The 21165-nt window shown below is 42.2% G+C and overlaps 1 protein-coding gene across 1 annotated transcript in view; it reads right to left on the minus strand.

The window, feature by feature from the left end:
• plcb2 (phospholipase C, beta 2) overlaps nucleotides 1-21165 on the minus strand; it is a 77443-nt gene that overhangs the window by 12013 nt on the left and 44265 nt on the right. The window contains exons 24-31 of the mRNA XM_061895439.1: nucleotides 20836-20914; nucleotides 20431-20754; nucleotides 20102-20285; nucleotides 19655-19799; nucleotides 17201-17265; nucleotides 16707-16742; nucleotides 16532-16589; nucleotides 1155-1238 (exon numbers count right to left, since the gene is read on the minus strand). Coding sequence (XP_061751423.1) covers nucleotides 1155-1238; nucleotides 16532-16589; nucleotides 16707-16742; nucleotides 17201-17265; nucleotides 19655-19799; nucleotides 20102-20285; nucleotides 20431-20754; nucleotides 20836-20914 — 975 coding nt within the window. The remainder of the gene's footprint in view (nucleotides 1-1154; nucleotides 1239-16531; nucleotides 16590-16706; nucleotides 16743-17200; nucleotides 17266-19654; nucleotides 19800-20101; nucleotides 20286-20430; nucleotides 20755-20835; nucleotides 20915-21165) is intronic.

Consider the following 21165-nt stretch of genomic DNA (forward strand, 5'->3'; position numbering starts at 1 on the left):
GGCGCCATAGGTTTCCGACCCACCGGAGGTGATGGTGTTGTCTGCCGGCCCACCAAAGATGATGGTGGCGTCTGTTGCAGACCAACTGGGACGCGAAGTAGCTGTGCCTCCCCATCTGCACAGCTACTGATAGCCCCCCCTCAAGGGACGGATCCAAGATGTCCCCAGATAGGCCCACAGACAACAGGGGTGGGTGGGAGAGGGCTTGAAACGTGTCCGAACTCTCTTTAATTTAGCCATTAGCTTTAGCGCTAATTTAAGCCTCTCCGCCATAGACCTATATGTGGGGTTCGAATTTGGCTGGATTATTCTGTCAGAGTTTGTTTCTGACGGACCCCAAGATGCAGTGAAGGAGGCAGGCATTGGATAAGAAAACATAATTTAATGTCCAAAATAAAAGGTACAAAACACAAACCAGGAACTAGGTGTTGCCAAAACTGAAAACAGGAACCAGCAAACAGAAAAACTGGAAACAGCTAACGGCTAACAAGAAATCACGAAACAAAAGAGCAACAAGAAAGGAAAATGCAAATAGCCAACAGGAACAGCTTACCGCTACGACGACAAAGACAAATAGTAGCACAACAGGTAGTAGCTGTAACAATGACATCGACACGACAAGTCAAAATGACAATGATCCAGCAACTGACTGGAGGACAAAAACAGGCTCAAATAGAAGCGGGCTGATTGACATCGGGTGTGACCAGGTGCCAATCAGCCGCAACTGAGGGAAAACAGCGCATAGGGAAAAAAACAGGAAGCAGACAAAATAAGAGCGCTGACAGGAACTAAAAACAGGAAATATTAAACACAGAGGAAACCAAGACAAATGCAGAGGGAAAAAACTAAAACACAAACAACTATCAGGGGAAAGCCTGACCGGTCCAGTCTTTTCATAATTTTTGTGACCCGCGGGTTCAGTTAAAAAAAAACTTGTAACTGACTCACATATTTGCAGGAGATCCTTAAAATCAGGAGAGCGCTCCTGTAACCCCAACATAATGAATAGACCAAAATCAAATGTCTACAGGAGACGACGCCAGTTCTCCGGATTATACAAAATAAGACTTACAGTGAAGAGAGAAGTCCGCTCGACCGGTACTTAGCTTTCTGTATATGTGGCCCCAAAAAATAATTTAGTAGACCTGGTGTACCTGAGTCGTCAGAGCCTTGATCTCCTCCAGTGTCGCCGCCTGTTTCGCCATCAGAGTCTCTTGCTGGGTGCTGTAATCGCAAGGCTGTTAAAGACAACACAACATGTCAAAAACACCATCGACTTTTAGCTTCCAAGCAGTTCATCTTCTCATGTAGCTGTCTCACTCTATATACTGTATGAGTGTGTCATCTGAATAGGAGTGTGCCCGTGGGATGAAACCAGAACATGACAATCAATACACAGAGTGAGCTTCTCTGCCGGCCTGTCTTTCTAAAACCGAGGCGTAGTAGTCCTAATTGCACACAGCAAGACAACAGCTGATTAAACATGTTATTGGTGTAATTAATGGGCCGATGCTGATTCAGTGGGACAAAATCAGCTGTTGCGTGGCCTTAATGAGTGGAAGTTAGGATGACTGGAGTGGATGGGAGAGGCACTGAGTACCAAAAAAATAAAGACGAAACAAGAGCTGCTCAGTCTTTACCTGGAATGCTACAGGTCTGAATGTTGATCAGCCAACAGAGGAGAGCTGGGTGAGTCATAGACCACACTTGGATTAGCCCTCTTACAATAAACAGCGTCTGAGTCATGGACCAGCCTGGCCAATCATCAGAAAGTCTGAGTGTGTGTGTGTGTGTGTGTGTGTGTCACTGAGCAACACGTGGGTGCCTGAGAACATGTTTGCAGATGTGTGTCAGGATGACACGCCAGGAGTGTTTTTTTTTAATGTATTCTTCAAATCACAGGACTCACTGTCTTGTTGTTACCATAGTTACAATTGTCAGAGATGGATAAAGATGTATGTCACACACACACACACACACACACACACACACACACACACACACACACACACACACACACACACACACACACACACACACACACACACACACACACACACACACACAATATATTAGTGCTGTTCCTAACACACACACACATAATGCAGTTTGAGTGATTTCCTCTTAGGTAGGGATGTAGACCAAATAGCGGTATGATTTGAAACCAGGTCCTAATTGGGTGGGTTCTGGACAAATGATACCGCTATTGTGTCTTTCTTTATGCAGCTGACTGTCCTAATGTGACACGCTGTCATATTTACTTCAGGTGCCGTTGCTCTGCATGAAAAGAAAAGACACAAATAGGATATGATAATCAGTTTGGAATCATCATAGCAGTCTGTCGGGCGCGACAATGACTGTTTCATTTAGGTCGGATCATAGACCTCCACTCAGCCCTATCTTTTGCCTTCAGCTGCCAGGTTGCAGTGTCCATCTTCAGTTCCCTCAAATTCCGTTTAACGGTGTCCTTGCTCCGTAGCCTTGGCCTCCCTCGTGAGGAGAGCAGATGGCGAGGGAGCTGCTTGTGACTCATTCTCTCTACATGCCCGACCCATCTCAGGTTAGTTTGGGTTAAGATGTGATCCATTGACGGCAGTCCAGCACGACTTAGGACCTCTGTGTTCGGGATTTTGTCTGTCCAGGAGATATCCATGATGGTCCGAAGGTGGCGCATAATGTAGGCGTGAAGTTTTCTGACTTGCAACCTGTAGATGCTCCAAGTTTCAGCACCGTACAAAAGTGTAGCTAGCACAGTTGCTCTGTACACCTTGCACTTGAGGCAAATAGAGACATGCCTGTTGTTCCAGAGTCTTTCCCTTAATTTCCCAAACACAGCACTGGCTCCCCTCATCCTGAGTCTGATCTCATCATCAAGCTTGGCATTTTCAGTCACTGTGCTTCCGAGGTACTTGAATGTTCGGCATTGCACAAGTGGGTCTTCCATGACACGGACCTCCCCTGGTAGGGATGATGTGGGCTCATACTTGGGTGGCTGGTACAAGCATTTTGTCTTCTTGATGTTTATTTTGAGGCTGAACTGACTAGCTGTTGCTGAAAACTTGTTTACAAGATCTTGTATGTCCTCTACATTGTGCGCAACTATAGCACTGTCGTCCGCAAACAGTAATTCTCTCACAACCTATACTGTTGTCTTGCTCTTTGCTCGAAAATAAGCAACCTTGAGCAGATCTGCATCTTTGCTTGTCCGGATGTAGTCCCCCTTCGATGTGTCCTTGAAAGCAACCTCGAGCATTTGCCTAAGTCAGACGGTTCCTGGCGCCCTTGTGGGGATTTTCGCCACCTTAATAACATCACAACGCACGACCGCTACCCTATCCCGCACATCCAGGACTTTTCGGTGCGCCTGGCTGGTGCAGCCATTTTTTCAAAGGTAGACCTACTTCGCGGTTATCACCAAGTCCCGGTGCTCGCCGAGGACGTGCCCAAGCCCGCAGTAATAACCCCGTTTGGGCTTTTTGAGTTCCTGCGTATGCTTTTTGGCCTAAAGGGGGCAGCACAAACCTTTCAGAGACTAATGGACTCAGTGTTGCGCAGGCTCAATTTTGTGTTTGTTTATCTTGACGACATTTTGATGGCGAGCCCTCCAGCCGAGGAGCACTGGTCACACCTAACACAGGTGTTCAAACGTCTTGACGAGCACGGTCTGATCGTAAATCCTTCTAAATGTCAGTTTGGGCTGTCGGAGATGGATTTTTTTGGGTCACAGGGTGCGATTCCTTTGCCTTCGAAGGTGCAGGCGGTGGCGGATTTTCCTCGTCCCTCCACTGTCAAAGCTCCACAGGAGTTTTTGGGCATGATTAATTTTTATAATCGGTTCGTCCGCTGCCCACCTCCTGCAGCCTCTTTATGGTGCCCTGCGTAACAAAAAGGCTAGCCATTCCCTCAAATGGACTCCTCAGCGGGCCGAAGCTTTTCAGCCCCCGCGCTGGCGGGGGCTGCTCTTCTCGCCCACACTGTTTCCACGGCGCCCGTGGCTTTGACAACAGATGCGTCTGATGTCACCGTGGGTGCTGTGGTTGAGCAGCGGGTGGCGAATGTGTGGCAGCCCCTTGCAATCTTCAGTCGTAAACTGCGGGATAACGAGCGGAAGTACAGTGTATTTGACCGAGAGTTGTTGGCACTGTGTCTTGCAAAACGGCATTTTCGTTTTCTGTTGGAGGGTCGGTCCTTCACGACTTTGTTGACCACAAACCCCTGACGTTTGCCATGTCAAAGGTCACGGAGCCTTAGCCAGCCCGTCAGCAGCGTCACTTGTTGTCCATCTCTGAATTCACTACGGACATTCAGCATGTGGCCGGTAAGGCCAACCCTGTGGCTGACTGTCTCTCACGCGTACTCGTGTGCCCCGTGCAGCTCGGTTTGGATTTTTCAGGAATGGCCGCTGACCCCCGCATCCGCGCACCCAAAGCTGAGGGTACGGCGCTTGTGCTCAAGGAGGTGGTGTATCAGGATGGCGCACCCGCCCTCCTCTGGGATGTGTCCACTGGCCGCCCTCGGCCGGTTGTCCCGGTAGACTGGCGCCACCAGGTTTTTGACACAATACACTCCGTCGCACCCTGGCGTTCGGGCTTCCGTCAAGTTGGTTGGTGCCAAGTTTGTTTGGGCTGGCCTTAGGAAGGATGTTAGGCAGTGGGCAGCCGCATGCGTGGCATGTCAGTTCGCCAAGGTCCACCGGCACACTAAGGTGGCCCCTGAACCATTTCTGATTCCGGCCAGGCAGTTTGACCAAGTGCATGTAGATTTATTTGGCCCCCTACCTCTGTCGCAGGGTTATACACACTTGCTAACGATGGTAGATCGTACTACCAGATGGCCAGAAGCAGGTCCTCTTTCCTCCACTGCCTCTGTAGACATTGCCAGTGCGTTTCTGTCGGCCTGGGTTGCGCGTTTTGGCGCGCCATCCGATATCACCTCAGACAGGGGATCCCAATTTGTGTCGGAGCTTTGGTCAGCGTTGGCACAGTCATTGGGTGTGCAGGTGCACCGTACTGCGGCCTGCCATTCCCAAGCTAACGGCTTATGTGAACATTTTCAACGGTCGCTTAAGGCGGCTCTGCGTGCAGCGCTCGTGGATAACAATTGGGTTGACCGTTTGCCTTGGGTTATGCTCAGGTTGCGCTCTGCCCCTAAAGAGGATCTCACTGCAGCCCCCGCTGAATTGGTGTTCGGTCAACCACTCCGCGTTCCGGGAGAGGTTTTACCTAAGGGTTGTGCCCCACGACTGTTTCCCTTTTAGCCGACGGAGTCCTTGGATCCTGGCCCGGTCCACCACTATTTCCCTAAGTCGTTCGTGCCATCGGAGCTTAAAAATGCCCGTTTTGTCTTCGTACGTCACGACGCCCACCGTTCGCCACGACGCCCACCGTTCGCCACTCCAACCCCCCTACGATGGCCCATTTAGGGTTCTGGAACGCGGTCCTAAAGTTTTTGAGCTGGATATGGGCGGGCGCAGGGAATGCCTTTCGTTAGACAGACTTAAGCCGGCGCATTGTGTTGCAGGTGAGGAAATACTGCAGGGCCAAGTCCCCCGCCGAGGTCGCCCTCCAAACTCTTAGAGTTGGATGTCCTTCGCCTCCACTGGGCCCTGGTATTGGTTCTTCCCCTCACAGTACACCCGCTCCCCCACGGGATGGACATTTTATCCGTTACGGCAGGCGAGTGAGGCCCCCTGAGATTTCTTCCCCATAACATTGCTTCTTCCCCATAACATGATTGATGTAAGTTTTATTCCATACGATGAGATAAGTAAGATTATTTTGAGAATGAAAGAATGAATGGGTGAATAAATTCAGAATGTTTATCATGGTTCTTCTTTTTTGTACTTTGTAAACACTTTAAGTTTGAAGAGTTTGTTGAAGTGGATCATATTAGTACATTGTTTGATTTCTATGCTTAATCCATTCCATAATTTAATTCCACATACTGATATACTGAAGGTCTTAAGTGTTGTACGTGTGTACAAATGTTTTAAATTACATTTTTCTCTAAGAGTATATTTCTCCTCTTTTGTTGAGAAGAATTGTTGTATATTCTTGGGTAGCAGGTTATAGTTTGCTTTGTGTATAATTTTTGTTGTTTGCAATTTCAATATGTCGTGGAATTTCAGTATCTTTGATTCAATAAATAAAGGGTTTGTATGTTCTCTATATCCAACATTATGTATTATTTTAACTGATCTTTTTTGTAACACTGTTAGTGAATGAGGTATACTTTTGTTGTTATTTCCCCATATTTTCACGCAGAAACTCAGATATGGTAACACTAGTGAGCAGTAGAGAATATGAAGTGATTTTTGGTCTAGAACATATTTGGCTTTATTCATTACTGACGTGGTTCTTGCTACTTCGTTGTATATTTTTTACATGAGATTTCCAGTTCAGTTTATCATCAATCATTACACCTAGAAATTTGGTTTCATTTACTCTTTCAATTTCTATTCCGTCTATTTGTATTTGTGTTTGACTTTCTCTTCTACTGTTACCAAATAGCATTATTTTAGTTTTACTGAGATTCAAGAATGTTTTTTTTTTCAAACCATTTTTAAATTTGTTAATTTCTTCTGTTATTATTTGTATTATCCTCTGTGTGTTCTCCCCTGAACAAAACGCTGTTGTATCATCCGCAAATAATACTAACTTGAAATATCTTGTAACTTTACAAATATCATTTATATAGGGATTGAATAGTTTAGGTCCTAGTATTGATCCCTGAGGTACACCACAGGATATATTTAGCGTTGTAGAAGTGGGTTCGCCTAGCTTCACGTATTGTTTCCTCTTCGTTAGATAACTTCTTATCCAGTTTAAGACTAACCCTCTGACGCCATATCGTTCTAGTTTTTTGATTAAAATATTGTGATTAATTTTGTCAAATGCTTTAGTTAGATCCATAAACACTGCTGCCACACATTTTTTTACCATCTATTGCATTAGTAATTTCTTCTGTAATTTCAATTAAAGCCATTGAAGTTGAAACATTAGCTCTGTATCCATATTGGTTCTCTTTGAGTATTCTATTTTTATTTATGAAACTCTCTAATCTGTTATTGAACAGTTTTTCAATGATTTTAGAAAATTGTGGAAGTAAAGAAACAGGTCTATAATTTGTAAATAGATGTTTGTCTCCAGTCTTATACATTGGTGCAACTTTAGCTATTTTCATATTGTTTGGAAATATACCTGTTTGAAATGATAGGTTAATAATATACATTAATAGTCCTGAGATCTCTTCAATAACCTTTTTTATCGTTTCCATATCAATTCCGTTACAATCTGTTGAAGTCTTAGATTTATATTTTTTCACGATTGTGACTATTTCCTCCTGTGTCACATTACTGAGGAACATGGAGTTGGGATTTTGATCTATCGTATCATTATTGTCCTCAATTGAAACTGGGTCTGGAATCCTATTTTTCCAATTTTGGTCCAATATTTACAAAGTAATTATTAAATCTTTCAACTACTTCCTTTATGTTGTCATTATGTTTATTTCTGTCTAAGAAGTATTGGAGGTAATCCCTTTTGGTGCCATTTTTAATAATGCTATTGAGAATGCCCCATGTTGCTCTTATATTATTTTTGTTCCTGTCCAATAATTCACTGTAATATTCTTTTCTACATGATCGTAGTATGTTTGTTAACTTGTTTTTATACTTTTTGTACTTAACTTCTGCCTCTGTAGTTCTTTCTGATATACATTTTCTATATAGCGTATTCTTCTTCTTACAAGTATTTTTTAATCCTTTTGTCATCCATGGTTGATTATTATTTCTCTGTTTACTACTTAGTTGTCTCAATGGACCATGTTTGTCATAAAGTATTATGAACTTGTTTAAGAAATGTTCATATGCTTCATCAACCTCTTTTTCATTGTACACATTGTCCCAATCTTGCTTTTGTAGCTCAATTTTAAAAGCAATCATCCTCTTCTCTGTGCACAGTCTTTGAAATGTCCTTTTGTCTTCCATATTGTTTTTGCAGTTTCCATCATATATTGTAAAAACTGGCAGATGATCACTAACATCGGTTATAAGTAGACCATTTATAGTGTTATTATCAAAATCATTGGTAAAATATTATCAATAAGCGTGGCACAGTGTCCTGTGATTCTGCTTGGCTTTGTGATTTTAGGATATAAACTGATGCTGTACATTGTGTCAATGAAGTCATCAATAGACTTTTGCTTGTCAGGGTTCAATAAGTCAATATTAAAGTCACCGCATAAGAAACTTTTTTTTCATCATTGTCCATTTAAGTTGCCTTGATCCATTCTTCAAATGTTTCTATACATTACTTAAGTGATCTGTATATACAACTGATGACTATGTTTTTGCTTTTTTCATGACATATTTCAACGGTAATATATTCTAAGATATCTATACCAAATTACATGTTTTTTTTACCACTTTGTAGTTCAGGTTCTTCATCACATACACAGCTACCCCTCCTCCATTTTTGTTGGTTCTGTTGATGTAGTTTAGTTCATATCCTTCCAGATCAAAATATATTCCTTTTTTATCATCAATCCATGTTTCTGTGACGGCGATCACTTTGAAGGGTTCGTTGATGTGTTCCAAAAAGTTCTTAATGTTGTTGTAGTTTGCATACAAGCTCCTTTTGTTAAAATTAATAATTGACTATTTGTTATCACATTTAATGTTGCTATTATATTGCTCATCTGTGTACTAAAAACAATTATTACTGATGTGGGAGAAAAAATTTGTACCGGGATATATATAGTTTTCCAAATCCTGGTTTTTGTGATCTTTGTTGCAGAAGTTTTGTAGTTACATATTTTCTTGTCCAACAATCTTTGATGTTGTTTCAATAATCTCTATAAGTGTAGGTGGATGCAATCCTGAATCTAGGTCTTCTTTTTTAGTCGTCCCTTGGAGCATAGTAGTGTTGATGTTGAATTTAGGTGCTTGTTTTCTGTCAGAGTCCATTATCATCGTTGTTGTGGAAGCTGTGTAAACTTTAAAATTTGTCCAGGTCCTTGATGTCATTGACAACAAGTACTCTTGCTTTTGGACCTTCATTCAGCTTGATGTAGATTTTACAGTTGGCGCTCCAAAATCCCTGGATTTTTCCCTGCTTTCTCAAGTTGCGTGCTTTCTTGGCGATCCCAGCATTACGTTTTGTGAGATGCTCATTCATGTACACATTTGTTTCCTTCAGCTTCTTTCCCTGTCTCAGCAATGCCATTCTAGATTTTCTGTTTACGAGTTTCATGAGCACGACTGGAGTGGCGTTGTTGTTTCTTCTGTTCAGTGGGATGCATGTTTCGATGGTATTAATGTCTATTTCAATTTCCTTTGATTGCAGAAAGTTGACCACTTGCTGTTCCGCTGAGACAAGATCCATTTAATCTAGTTCACCTTCATTATTCACATCTTTCGCATAGGATCTTGGTTTAATTCGGTGCCCTGTCACGATGATATCATTCATTTGTTTATCCTGCTCCATTTCATCTATGATATTCCACAGCATGTAGTTGTCTTCTTGAAGGGTCTTCATTTGTTGGCGCATTTCTTCTTGAAAGGTCTTCATTTGTTGGCACATATCAGAGACTTCATTTTTTCTGGTGATGATTTGAGTTTGCAGACGTTCTATATTTTGCTGCAGCCTTTTTACATCTTGTTTGTGTTCTGTCATTGCTTTTTTCAGATCTTTTTTTATTTCTTTAATTTCTTCTTTCATTTCTTTCCATTCTTCTTTCAAATCTTCTTTAAATTCATGGAGTATTTTTAGTAGTACCCCTTTTTGATTCCCATCATGTCCTGTGTCCAGTCTCAAATCTTGGTCCCAGTTGTGTCCTGTGTCGGCTGACACTGAACGTTTCGGGATTTCAGTCTTCCCTTTAGCTTTTGGCATCGTGGCAGGTCGATGACGTCAGTGCCTCTTGTGTCTTAAACGGCAGTTACTTTAGCAACTTCCGGCAGGTTTAACTTATTTGTTTCAACAAATGTGTACCTTGCGTTGTTCACAGATCAATTTGAGGTGTTAGTCTGTCAACTTATATCACTCTGTGACGTTGGAAGCACTTTAAAACAGCTGTAAACTCGCCGTAGCTTTTTGTTGCTCGGTAACCGCTTTGAACTGCGGTAAGGCGCCGATGGCTTGAGGCTAACGGCTCTTCCAACTTGCCTTATCTCAGCGTATCATTGCCTCTCAACTGACCAAAATCAGGTCGGAGATGCCAAGTCACCCTCCTGTGGCTGTGATCGCAAATCAGCGGTCAAAATCTCCAGACTAAACAAAAACTCCGGTAGCAGAAGCAGAGCATTTTCCTTTGCGTCCTTTCTCATGAACAGGAAGTGACAAAATATCATGTCCAATGTGCTTCTTCCTTGTCTGAAGCCACATTGAGTTTCTGGAAGTACCTCTGGAAAGATCTGTTCATTTGACCTGTTCAGAAGCATTCTTGAGAAGATTTTACTAACAGTGGCTAAGAGTGAGATGCCCTAGTAATTCTCACACTCTTTTCTGTCTCCTTTCTTGAACAGTGGTACAATGCTGGCATTCTTCCACTCCTGGGGTATCTGGTGAGTTGCCCAAATATATTTGATCATCTTATACAGACAGGTCAACAACTGGGCACCCCCAAACTTCCACACCTCAGTTGGAATGCCTTCACGACCTGGGGCTTTATCTTCCTGCATTGTGTTGATTGCTCTTGTTAATTCGGAGATATCAGGCGGCTCATCCAGACTTTCTACTACCGGGCGCTGTGCTACCGCAGAAGTGGCATCCTCTGCTAAATCTCCAGGGTGGTTCAGTAGTTTCTCAAAATGACATGCAAATCTGTCCAAGATCGTATCATTTTTCTGCTGGACTGTCTCGCTGTCTTGTGCTTTCAGCTGGATCAACCTTCTAGATGTTGGGCCATATATTTCTCGCAGACCTGTTAAGAAGGTTTTCATATCATTCCTATTGGCGGCAATCTGCAGTTCTTCTGCCTGTCTTTCCCACCAGTCAGATATTAGTTTTCTGGTGTATCTCTGTGGTTCACTTTGGGCTCTACTGTAAGCATGCTTTTTGGAACTTGTGTTGCACTGCAACCTCTCTTGCCTAGCTTTGTTCCTGGTTACCAGCAACTCCTGCAGATGTTTGTCCAGAACATCGAACCAATCCTGATGTTTCCTCTTTGAGTGGCCCAAAATATTGCAGGCAGTGTTGTACACAGTTTCCCTCATTGCAACCTATTTCTCATTTATGTCTAACCCTGCTGTCATCCTGTCCTATTCTCGCAAACTACATGTTATTTCCTCAGCCAGCTTTACTCTCTTCCCTTGAACTCTTAGTGCACCAGTATCCAGCTTGCGTGGAGGTTTTGTCCCTGTCTTGTGGCAATACTTCCGCCTGTAAAGCTTCAGTTTTGTTCTCAACATTACATGATCCGTGCCACAGTCAACGCCCCTCATTGCTCTGGTGTCCAGTACTTCTTCCAGGTCCCGTTGTCTCACTATGGTGTAGTCCAGCAGATGCCAGTGTTTGGATCTCGGATGCATCCAGGTCTTCTTGTGTGATTCTTTGTGCTTGAATACGGTGTTAGTTATAACAGGGCTATGTTCTGAACATAGTGCGAGCAAGAATTCACCGTTTGTGTTGCACCTGCCGACCCCATGGCTACAGAGGACGCCTTTCCATTTCTCATTGTCTGAGCCAACTCTGGCATTGAAATCACCCACTAGGATCAGTCTGTCATCTGTTGGGACAGATATTATAGTTTCACGTAGATCACTGTACAACCTCTCTTTTGCCTCTACTGGAGTTGTCATAGTAGGGCATACACACTGATAAAAGTGGCATTCAGCTTCTTCTGTAGTGGGAGCCTCATTGTCATAATCCTGTCGCTAATCTGTATGGGAGCTTGGTCCAGCATGGTGGGCAATTCCTTCTTGACTGCAAGTCCAACCCCTGCCTCTTCCCTGTCGTCAGCAGCCTTCCCACTCCAGAAGAATACATATCACTGATCTTCCAGAGAGTTGTAGTCTAGTCTCACTGAGTGGGGCGATGTCTATATTATACTTAGCCAGCTCGAGAGCTAAGAGTGCGGTCTGAGGTTCTGGGCGCTCAGCTGATATTCGGTCCATCAGAGTGCGTACAGTCCACTCTGCTAAGCACAATGGTGTCAATATACTCTTTCTGGTTTCTCTTCCTGTTGTTCTTCGTCTTCATATTTATCTTTCTCCTGACTCACGTTCCACTGTCTGCCGGAGTGTGAACAAATCAGCGCGGACCTTGGTAACCCGGGCGATGTCCGAGCTGGTCCATCCATCCATCCATTTTCTACTGCTTATTCCCTTTTGGGGTTGCGGGGGGTGCTGGTGCCTATCTCAGCTACAATCGGGCGGAAGGCAGGGTACACCCTGAACAAGTCGCCACCTCATCGCAGGGCCAACACAGATAGACAGACAACATTCACACTCACATTCACACACTAGGGCCAATTTTTTTGTGTTGCCAATCGACCTATCCCCAGGTGCATGTCTTTGGAGGTGGGAGGAAGCTGGAGTACCCGGAGGGAACCCACGCATTCACGGGGAGAACATGCAAACTCTACACAGAAAGATCCCGAGCCTGGATTTGAACCCGGGACTGCAGGACCTTCGTATTGTGAGGCAGACGCACTAACCCCTCTTCCACCGTGAAGCTGTCCGAGCTGGTATGAAATCTATTTCTCCTGACCATTTTCATGAAAACTGCTTGCAAGAGGTTTCAAGTACTGCTAGCTTTTGCAGGACTAACAGCAAAAACTTGGCGAATGGAGGTTTCTTAGGGGCAAGGCCAGGCCGAGACAGACTGATTCCACGACTCGTTGCAGCAACTGACCAGATGATAGGTTTTTCTATCTCTGCTCTTGTGTAGAATATGTTGCTATGCTCTGACTGGCATGGTCCACCACAGACCTTGTGACAGTAACATGATTGGAACTGCCAGGATGTCTAGCCTCACCCAGAAATCGTGGTTTGTCTTCGGGGTTTACTCCGTTAGCCTTTGGTCAACCAAGACCTTAACCACAAGGCAGCAGTAAACACTTCATTACCCTGAAGAGGGAGGCTACCAGGTGCTACACCTTGCCCAAGGGTGACCTGGAGTTTTCTGTCGGGGTTGTCCATCCCTTAGCCTTTGGTCAACCAAGACCTGCCCGCAAGGCAGCGGTGACTCATGGAGGGCGTGGTTGTCAGAGCCCGTGCAGTAACCAAACTGCCCACTGTACAATCAGTTTGGAATAATCACAAATAAAGAAGCAATACCACACAAAAGTTTGTAACATGACAACATTTGTTGATCAAAAGTCCCCCAATGTCTAGCAAACTAATAAGAGTTACTGTCAGTTTGAAGTGAATGCACTTAACTCACCACCCCAGCTATCGCACTTCATCAACTGTCATCCTAGTAATCTAATAATCTACCGGCCAATATTAGTCCGTTCAAATTATGTTCCTACCTGTACGTTCTGTCCGAAGTGGTCCGGCAAGCTGCAACAGCCTGCACGTAATAAATGCATATGATAATATACTATATGTAAGAGATATATTACCGTAATATATTTCCTAAATTACAGTTTGCACATCAGGAAGTGTTGTGTAAGACATTTTTTAAAATAAAACCATCAAAAGCAATCTGCTTTTGTATAAAGTTAAGTTAAGTTAAATGAAATTATTATTATTATTATTATTATTATTTATCGTATGGTATATAAAAAATAATCCATCTATCCATCCATTTTCTACCGTTTGTCCTGTTCAGGGATGCGGGGGAGCTGGAGCCTATCTCAGCTGCATTTGGGCGGAAGGCGGGGTACATCCTGGACAAGTCGCCACCTCATCGCAGGGTCAACACAGATAGACAGACAACATTCACACTCACATTCACACACTAGGGCCAATTTAGTGTTGCCAATCACATTGAGTAAAATTTGATTGAAATATTGTCGATGTGGCCCTTCAGCAGTGGCTGGGTTGCTCATGTGGCCCCCGGTGAAAATTAATTGCCCACTCCTGTTTCCAAGTTTTCATCTGTTTTGTAGTGTAGAATGGTGTCTGGAGCACAACAGTTCGATATGTCTGAGAACGTGACCGACCGAGCAAGGCGGATCCTTTAATTCATACAATATGTGCAGCTCTAGTCATTTTTTATTTAAGTTGCACATTAGGGTTCCAGGAAAAAAAAGGGAGTCATTCGCTTTCATAAAAACGTTATCATAATGATATTATGATATGATAATTGGGTCCAAAAAGTATTTGATAAAGTTTTTATTAAATACTTGTTGGTCCCATTTGCTTTTAACAAAATAAATCAAGCATTGTGAGTGTATATTACATTTCTGTATTTGTATTTGAATCAGCAATCGCTATCCTCCAAGAAAAAATACTTTGTATGATCACATTCATTTTGTCTTAAAGTCCAGTTTAGAGAAGTATTTAATCTTGGATACAGTATATAATCCTCCATATTGGCAGAAACATTCATTTAATTTAATTTTATTACAAGAAATTAAACAATATTTTTGCATCCGACAAAAAACACCCACGAACGCAGGCTTACTCTAATAAAAATGCCATGTTTGTTATAAATACAGTAAAAAGAAAAAAGAAAAGAAAAAAATGCTGGCTTCTGCTGGAGAGACCTGTGTCTGCTAGCTTGAGCGCCCCCACTTCTCCCAGTGTGGCGAGTCAGAGTACTGCTGTGGCATTGAACTGCAAGTTGACAATATATCGCCCCCTACCTTGAGGCAGATGTGCTTGCTGCCTCAAGACCTGCCTTTTCCACAAGGCAACAAGCACGCCCCCCTCACCCAATACACACTGTGTGTAGCCGTGGAGGCACCGCCTGTGTCTGCCTCACTTCTCATCTGCTGCATTGTTTTGAACCGGAAACATGGAATTTCCGCAAATTTGACCATTAAAATGATCAAAATATACAGGAACCACACCACAATCACATAGAAAGCATAAACCAAAAGAGAAATATTAAAAAGTATTTTATTTTATTACTTCGTTTTGGAACATTTAATGGATAAGTCACCTGGTGGCCGGTGAGGCACTGCCTCACTTGCCTCCCCTGACAGCACATCACTGGAATACGTTAATGACTTGTGTTTTCATGTTAGCATATAAGATAGCAAGCTGGCACTAGTCAGTCCGTAAGTTTAAAAAAAGTGCATTTATCAACCACAAGTTGTTTTTTTTTGGTTTCAATCTAAAACGGTAATACTAACGTCAAAAATTGTATCACAGTTATAATTACAATTTATTGTTGCATCCCCAGCTGACATTAATGCAGAGATGTAATGATTTTATTTCTACTTTTACTGTGTTTTAACCCCGTCAAAGACATTGAAAAGGTGTGCTATTGTTTGTGCTACGGTGCCATCTTTTGGATGAGTTTGCTCACTGCAGGTTCTGCGGGTAGAAAATGAAGTTCCAGTTTCATAACTTGAACAGGAAAATATCTTCTTTCGTCTACTATTCGTCTATAATGTTTCTGTGTTTCTGCTCGAAAGGATTAGTCAATTATTACTTAACGCATTTTACTACTAAACCGTCCCATGGGTGATATCTGCAGGTGTATTTTCATGCATATAGTATGTAATGTAATCAAGCTAGCGTTGTTAGCATTTTTTAATTTGCTAACACATTTACAAGTGTCCGTGGTAGTATTGTTACTTTTTTTTTTTGACTGTGCCAGTTTCGTAAATCAACCAAAATGTGGAGTTATTGAGTGTGTTTAGCTAATTGGAGAGCTAGCTTCCACAGCTATTGGGTCCTTGACGCTGACTTCTTTTTTGTTTGATCAGCCGTTTTACTGCCATGTGACAGGCACCATATGGAATCAATTAAAGTATCGAAATAAACATTTCCAAACTCTTATTTGCAGGTATATCTGCGGCTTATGGTCCGGTGCGGCTAATATATGTGAAAATATAGATTTGTTTCCAAAATTTGGTGGGTGCGGCTTAAATACGGTATGACACAGAATATATATATATATATTATAATAAATAAGATACAACAATAATAGATCAAATACATCAGTAATGATAAAGAATAGCTACAAACAATATAACAATTTCTGCATATGTTCATAAATTAAGTGTTAAAACTGTGATTTTGTAAATGATATAGGTACACTGTACAAATATAGTTAAATCATTTTATTGTTACAATCGTAATTGTTCTAGTGCTGTTGTAAGAAGAACACCTTTTGTAATAAGAAGAATACAAGCCTGAATCTGCTCCTATTAATCTACAGTTTGTATATTTTCTTGTTTTGCAGTCATCACAAAAATTGGCTAATAATTCTCTGCAGTGAAACATATTTATACATTAGATTTCTTAGGGATGCAAATGGAACCAATTAAGTGGAATGCCCGACAAATTGTGTTTCCATTTGTACCTAGCGCTTTTGCAGTTGAGTAACTAAATGATAGGTGTGGAAATGTGTTATTTTTTTAGAACTGTGAAATGTTTATGAATCAACTAGTTTCATCTAATTTCACTTACCACACATTCTGACATATCAGATCCATCCAACAGCTCCATATCTGTTACTTTTTTAAGCCTAAAAGAACAATTATTGTGACTTGTTTAAACATACAGTTTGATATTCATACACCAATTTCTATTTCCATTCTGGACAAGACACTGATGATGGAAGTAAGAAAAAGACTGAACTCACTTGGCCTTCTCTGATTTTGTCTTCTTTTTGATTTCACTGCAAACAAGCCAAAGAGAAACGATTACTTTTTTTAAATGAAAAATGACCTCATAAACAACCTTTTGCATTCAAGCCACTGTGGCGTGGCTATGTGTTGCTGACGGTCTGACCTGACCTTTTCTTCTGAGTGAAAGAAAAGCTTCAGTGTGCTGTAATATTGTCAGCGTGGACAGCAGAAGAGTGCAGCTGTTTAAACATCCTGAGGATAATAGTTGTCCTAAGATAACCATATGCCAGCTGAGGACCCACACACACACCCATCTCACAATGCGATGCAATAAGCTCCCGAGAGGCTATTCAGGGAACCCATAGGGATTCAGTAATTATAACAGGTAAATGTCAGGCGGTAGATCTCATCCTACCTCTATACAACACAAAAACTACACAGGCGGTCTTTAATCCTAACAAACAATTCAACTCAGCATGCCCCAGATGTACTGCAGGTGAGGACGCACCTTTCCAAAGTCTTCAGTTCAATTCTGTGTCTCTCAGAGGCCATCTCCATCACTTTAGCCAGTCTCTGTGACAACACAACAAGTCATCATAATGGGGTTTAAACTAGATAACGTCATTACTTTAGGTACACCTGCTGCACTCATGTCGCCCAATATGTCAACCTAAATATTAGAAAGGGCTTTTAGTGTGATGTAATAACGTAAACTGTGAGCTTTCGCCATTGGACCTGGAGCATGAGTCTTTTTTAGCGATGTGGTACATGACTTCTAAGGCTCCACCTTAATCATGAGGGGGATGGGGCGAGACCACATTTCTATTACAGTGGTACCTCAGTTTTCGTACACCCCACTTTTCACTTGCGTTGCAATTCTGTGTTGGAAGTGTCTCTGCTCTGCTCGTTCCTACTATGAGTGTGACAACAGCGCTCTTTAGCAGTATATTTTAAAAGATTTTTTTGAAATTTAAGATGGGCAATATGGCAGAATATAAACATCTATGTGTTGCGGCAGACGCCACTCCATACTTGCCAACCTTGACACCTCCAAATTCGAGAGATGGGGAGGCGGGGTTGAGGGGGCGGAGTTTGGTGGTAGTGGGGGTGTATATTGTAGCGTTGTGGAAGAGATAGTGCTGCAAAGGATTCTGGGTATCTGCTCTGTTGTGTTTATGTTGTGTTACGGTGTGGATGTTCTCCCAAAATGTGTTTGTCATTCTTGTTTGGTGTGGGTTCACAGTGTGGCGCATATTTGTAACAGTGTCAAAGTTGTTTATAAGGCCACCCTCAGTGTGACCTGTATGGCTGTTGATCAAGTATGCCTTGCAGTCACTTAAGTGTGTGTAAAAGCTGCATATACAGTATAACGTGCCTAGGCCTGACACGCTATTTGTATGGAGGAAAAGCGGATGTGACGACAGTTTGCAGAGGATGCTAAAGACAGCGGCTTTAAGGCACGCCCCCAATATTGTTGTCTGGGTGGAAATCGGGAGAAATTCGAGAGAATGGTTTCCCCGGGAGATTTGGGAGTGGCATTGAAATTCGGGAGTCTCCCGGAAAAATTGGGAGGGTTGGCAAGTACGTGCCACTCTGGTTCTAATATTCAAGTTAGTTTACAAAATCTACCTGATTCATTACTTCCTTCATGTATATGCTAGAGATGTGACATTCACAAACGAATCAAGTCTTTCTAACGTCTCTTTTAAGTAACTATGAGAATAGATTCCCTGTTGTGAACCTTTCGTTTGTTTTTTTATGCATATGTAGATACAATGTGTGTGCCACCCAACTGACGAATGAACTCGGCTTTTATGACAGGATCATTTCAGAATTGGCTTAGTGGGAGTATGATCCCAATGCAGAGCAGAAAAAAATAAATAAGAACAATAACAAAAAAGCACTCAAAAAGGGGTGGGAAAAAAATAGAACTCCAAAGGTGTTGAGAATAACAAACACTACAACCGCAAAGTCGAGACTTGAGGCACAGGGAACGAGAAGAGTGAGTGGAGCCAAAGCAGAGATGTATACAACTGGAATGGTGAAACATCAGGAAATCTACTGGCCCTGAATCTAGTCTGGATTGGTCCGACGAGTTAGACTTGATCTGACCAATCTAAGTCTATGAGCACGAACTGATGACGCATACTCAAATGAGCGGCAAAATATCTTCCAAGACAAACCAAGCACTCCAGTTGCGAAAGATCGAACGCCCTGAGATGATACTGAACAGCACTCTCTGATTGGTTTGGTCTACTCGAGGACAACACTTTTGTATAGTATTGATATTTTTAGTTTATTTAGCCAGTGTTCTGTTTGAAAATGCTTCATGTGGGACCAAATATTGATGGAATATGCTTGAAAAAAAAATGTGCTATGTGATGAAGCCGCAATATTTAAAGCGCAATAAGGCGAGGGAAAACTGTGTATCCATTAATATATTATATTCTTACTTATTGTTTGTGTATTTTTCCTGTAATGTTAGAATAATCTTGGGCTAAAATGTTTTACATGTGGGAACGTTTAAGATGGTGATGTCACTATTAAATGGATATATGGCACCACCTTAGGGAATGTTTACAATGAAAACACAACAAAAATACAATGAATTTTCAGAAATATTCCCACCATTAGAGTAATAATATGTGTGTAAATTTTAATTAGTCTGATCCACATTTTATCTTGTACTGTGACAACTATTCGTGATTGTTTCCTTGATTAGAAAATAAACAAAATGCATGATAACGAGCCAGTCTTTTAAGCGGCTTTTTCCTCAAGATCCGGCTCCCCTCAAAGAGCCATGTTTCTAATACTGTATATATTTATTTCCTGAAAAAAATATAGCAGCTAAGCAAACATATATTGTTTCATTGTTGGTGTAGAGCCGCAAGAATGAAATCAGCCTTTAAGTGCTTGAGTGACTGCAATCAACAGTTGATGTCATTTTCCCATTCAAACCAACCTCTGTTGCATTATGCTCTTTCTTCCTCCTCAGTTGATCGCAATGTTCCATCCACAAAGTGTGCAGCTCAGATTGCATGTTTTGCTTGTGTTCCTGCACCGTCTTTGTGCCGTAGTCCATCGTGCTTCCTCCGACCAGGTAAGTTCTGCCCAGACCACATCAGCCAATATACAGAAATTTTCATTAAGTCATGTACTTACAGGAAACCCTAGCTCTGCCAAGCAATACACACTTTTAAAAAAAAAAAAATTTACCAACACAAATCAGCGTAGCAGCATATTTACTTTGTTGTAGCACTGAGCTAGAAAGACACATTAACATAATTATGCCGGCCACTCTTCTCTATTAATGACACAGATCAAAACAACAACAAGGCTGTCAAATTCCACTATGACCTGAAGGACAGCGTCTGGGAGTACGAGACAGACAAATAATAAATCCGCTCACTCTTTTTTCTTCAGCGAGGACTTTTTCTTGCAAGCCTTGAAAGCATCTGAGTATTTCTGGATCAGATCTTCCGCTTTTCTCTTGTACTTCTTTTCTATTTCTTTGAACTCTTTCTCCTGACGCCTGATGACCTTCAAGTAACTCCCGTGCTGTGTTAGTTCTGCTGTGGTCACAGTGGAACATTCTGCAGCATAATGTCAGAAGACACATCAGAATGAATGTATTTAACTAAATAAGACATTAGTTGAACTCTTGCAGGGAAGTAACTGGGTTGCTGAATTTAAAACAGATATATTTGCTTCATGCTAAATATGTTTTACGCGACTAACCTGACAGACTTAAAATAGTAGACTCTCCTTGAACCTCCTTTTCAACTGGTTTATCGTCTGAGTCAGAGCTTGACTCCTCTCGGTCTTTGGTGGTGTCCTCAGGCTCCTCCTCAACAGCAACCTCTGCAGGAACACCTGGAAGTGTCTCATTTGTGACACTCCCTGGTTCAGGTGCAACAACTGGAGGAAGGTCTTCAGATTGGGGAGTGTCTGGCGTGCAGTCTTCTGCAGAGTCTTCGGCATTCACCTCAGCTGGAGCATCATCATGGGATGGTGGGTAACTCTCTTCAATGGGTGTGTTTGGTTCTGAGAGCGGAATTTCAACTGAGGGATTTGCATTCAAAACATCAGCAAGCAGTCAGGGCCTACTACAAATATAGGAAACTACAATATTTCATATTTTACCTGTTGGTTCTCTTGCACTCGCCACTTTAGTTTGGGCAACAAAAGGCAACTCATAAGGAGAGATGTAGTCTGCGGAGGACTGCATGGGCACAAAAAAGTAAAGGAACACAAGTACAAAAAGCAAAAGTGTGGTAATCTGAAATTTCCTTGTTCATTTCTGTTTTGTCTGCACACCATATTCCCTCTACCTCTCGTCCACAGTATGGAGTGCAGTTGGCATGAGGCAGCAGCACACACTTGAAGTAAATTAGTGGCAGCTTATTTAACCTGGCTGCTGAGCGCCGGAACTTTATCCACTGCTTGCTACAGACACACATGTTGGTCTTGCCA

This window comes from Nerophis ophidion, linkage group LG03 (assembly GCF_033978795.1).
Source record: "Nerophis ophidion isolate RoL-2023_Sa linkage group LG03, RoL_Noph_v1.0, whole genome shotgun sequence".
NCBI lineage: Eukaryota > Metazoa > Chordata > Actinopteri > Syngnathiformes > Syngnathidae > Nerophis > Nerophis ophidion.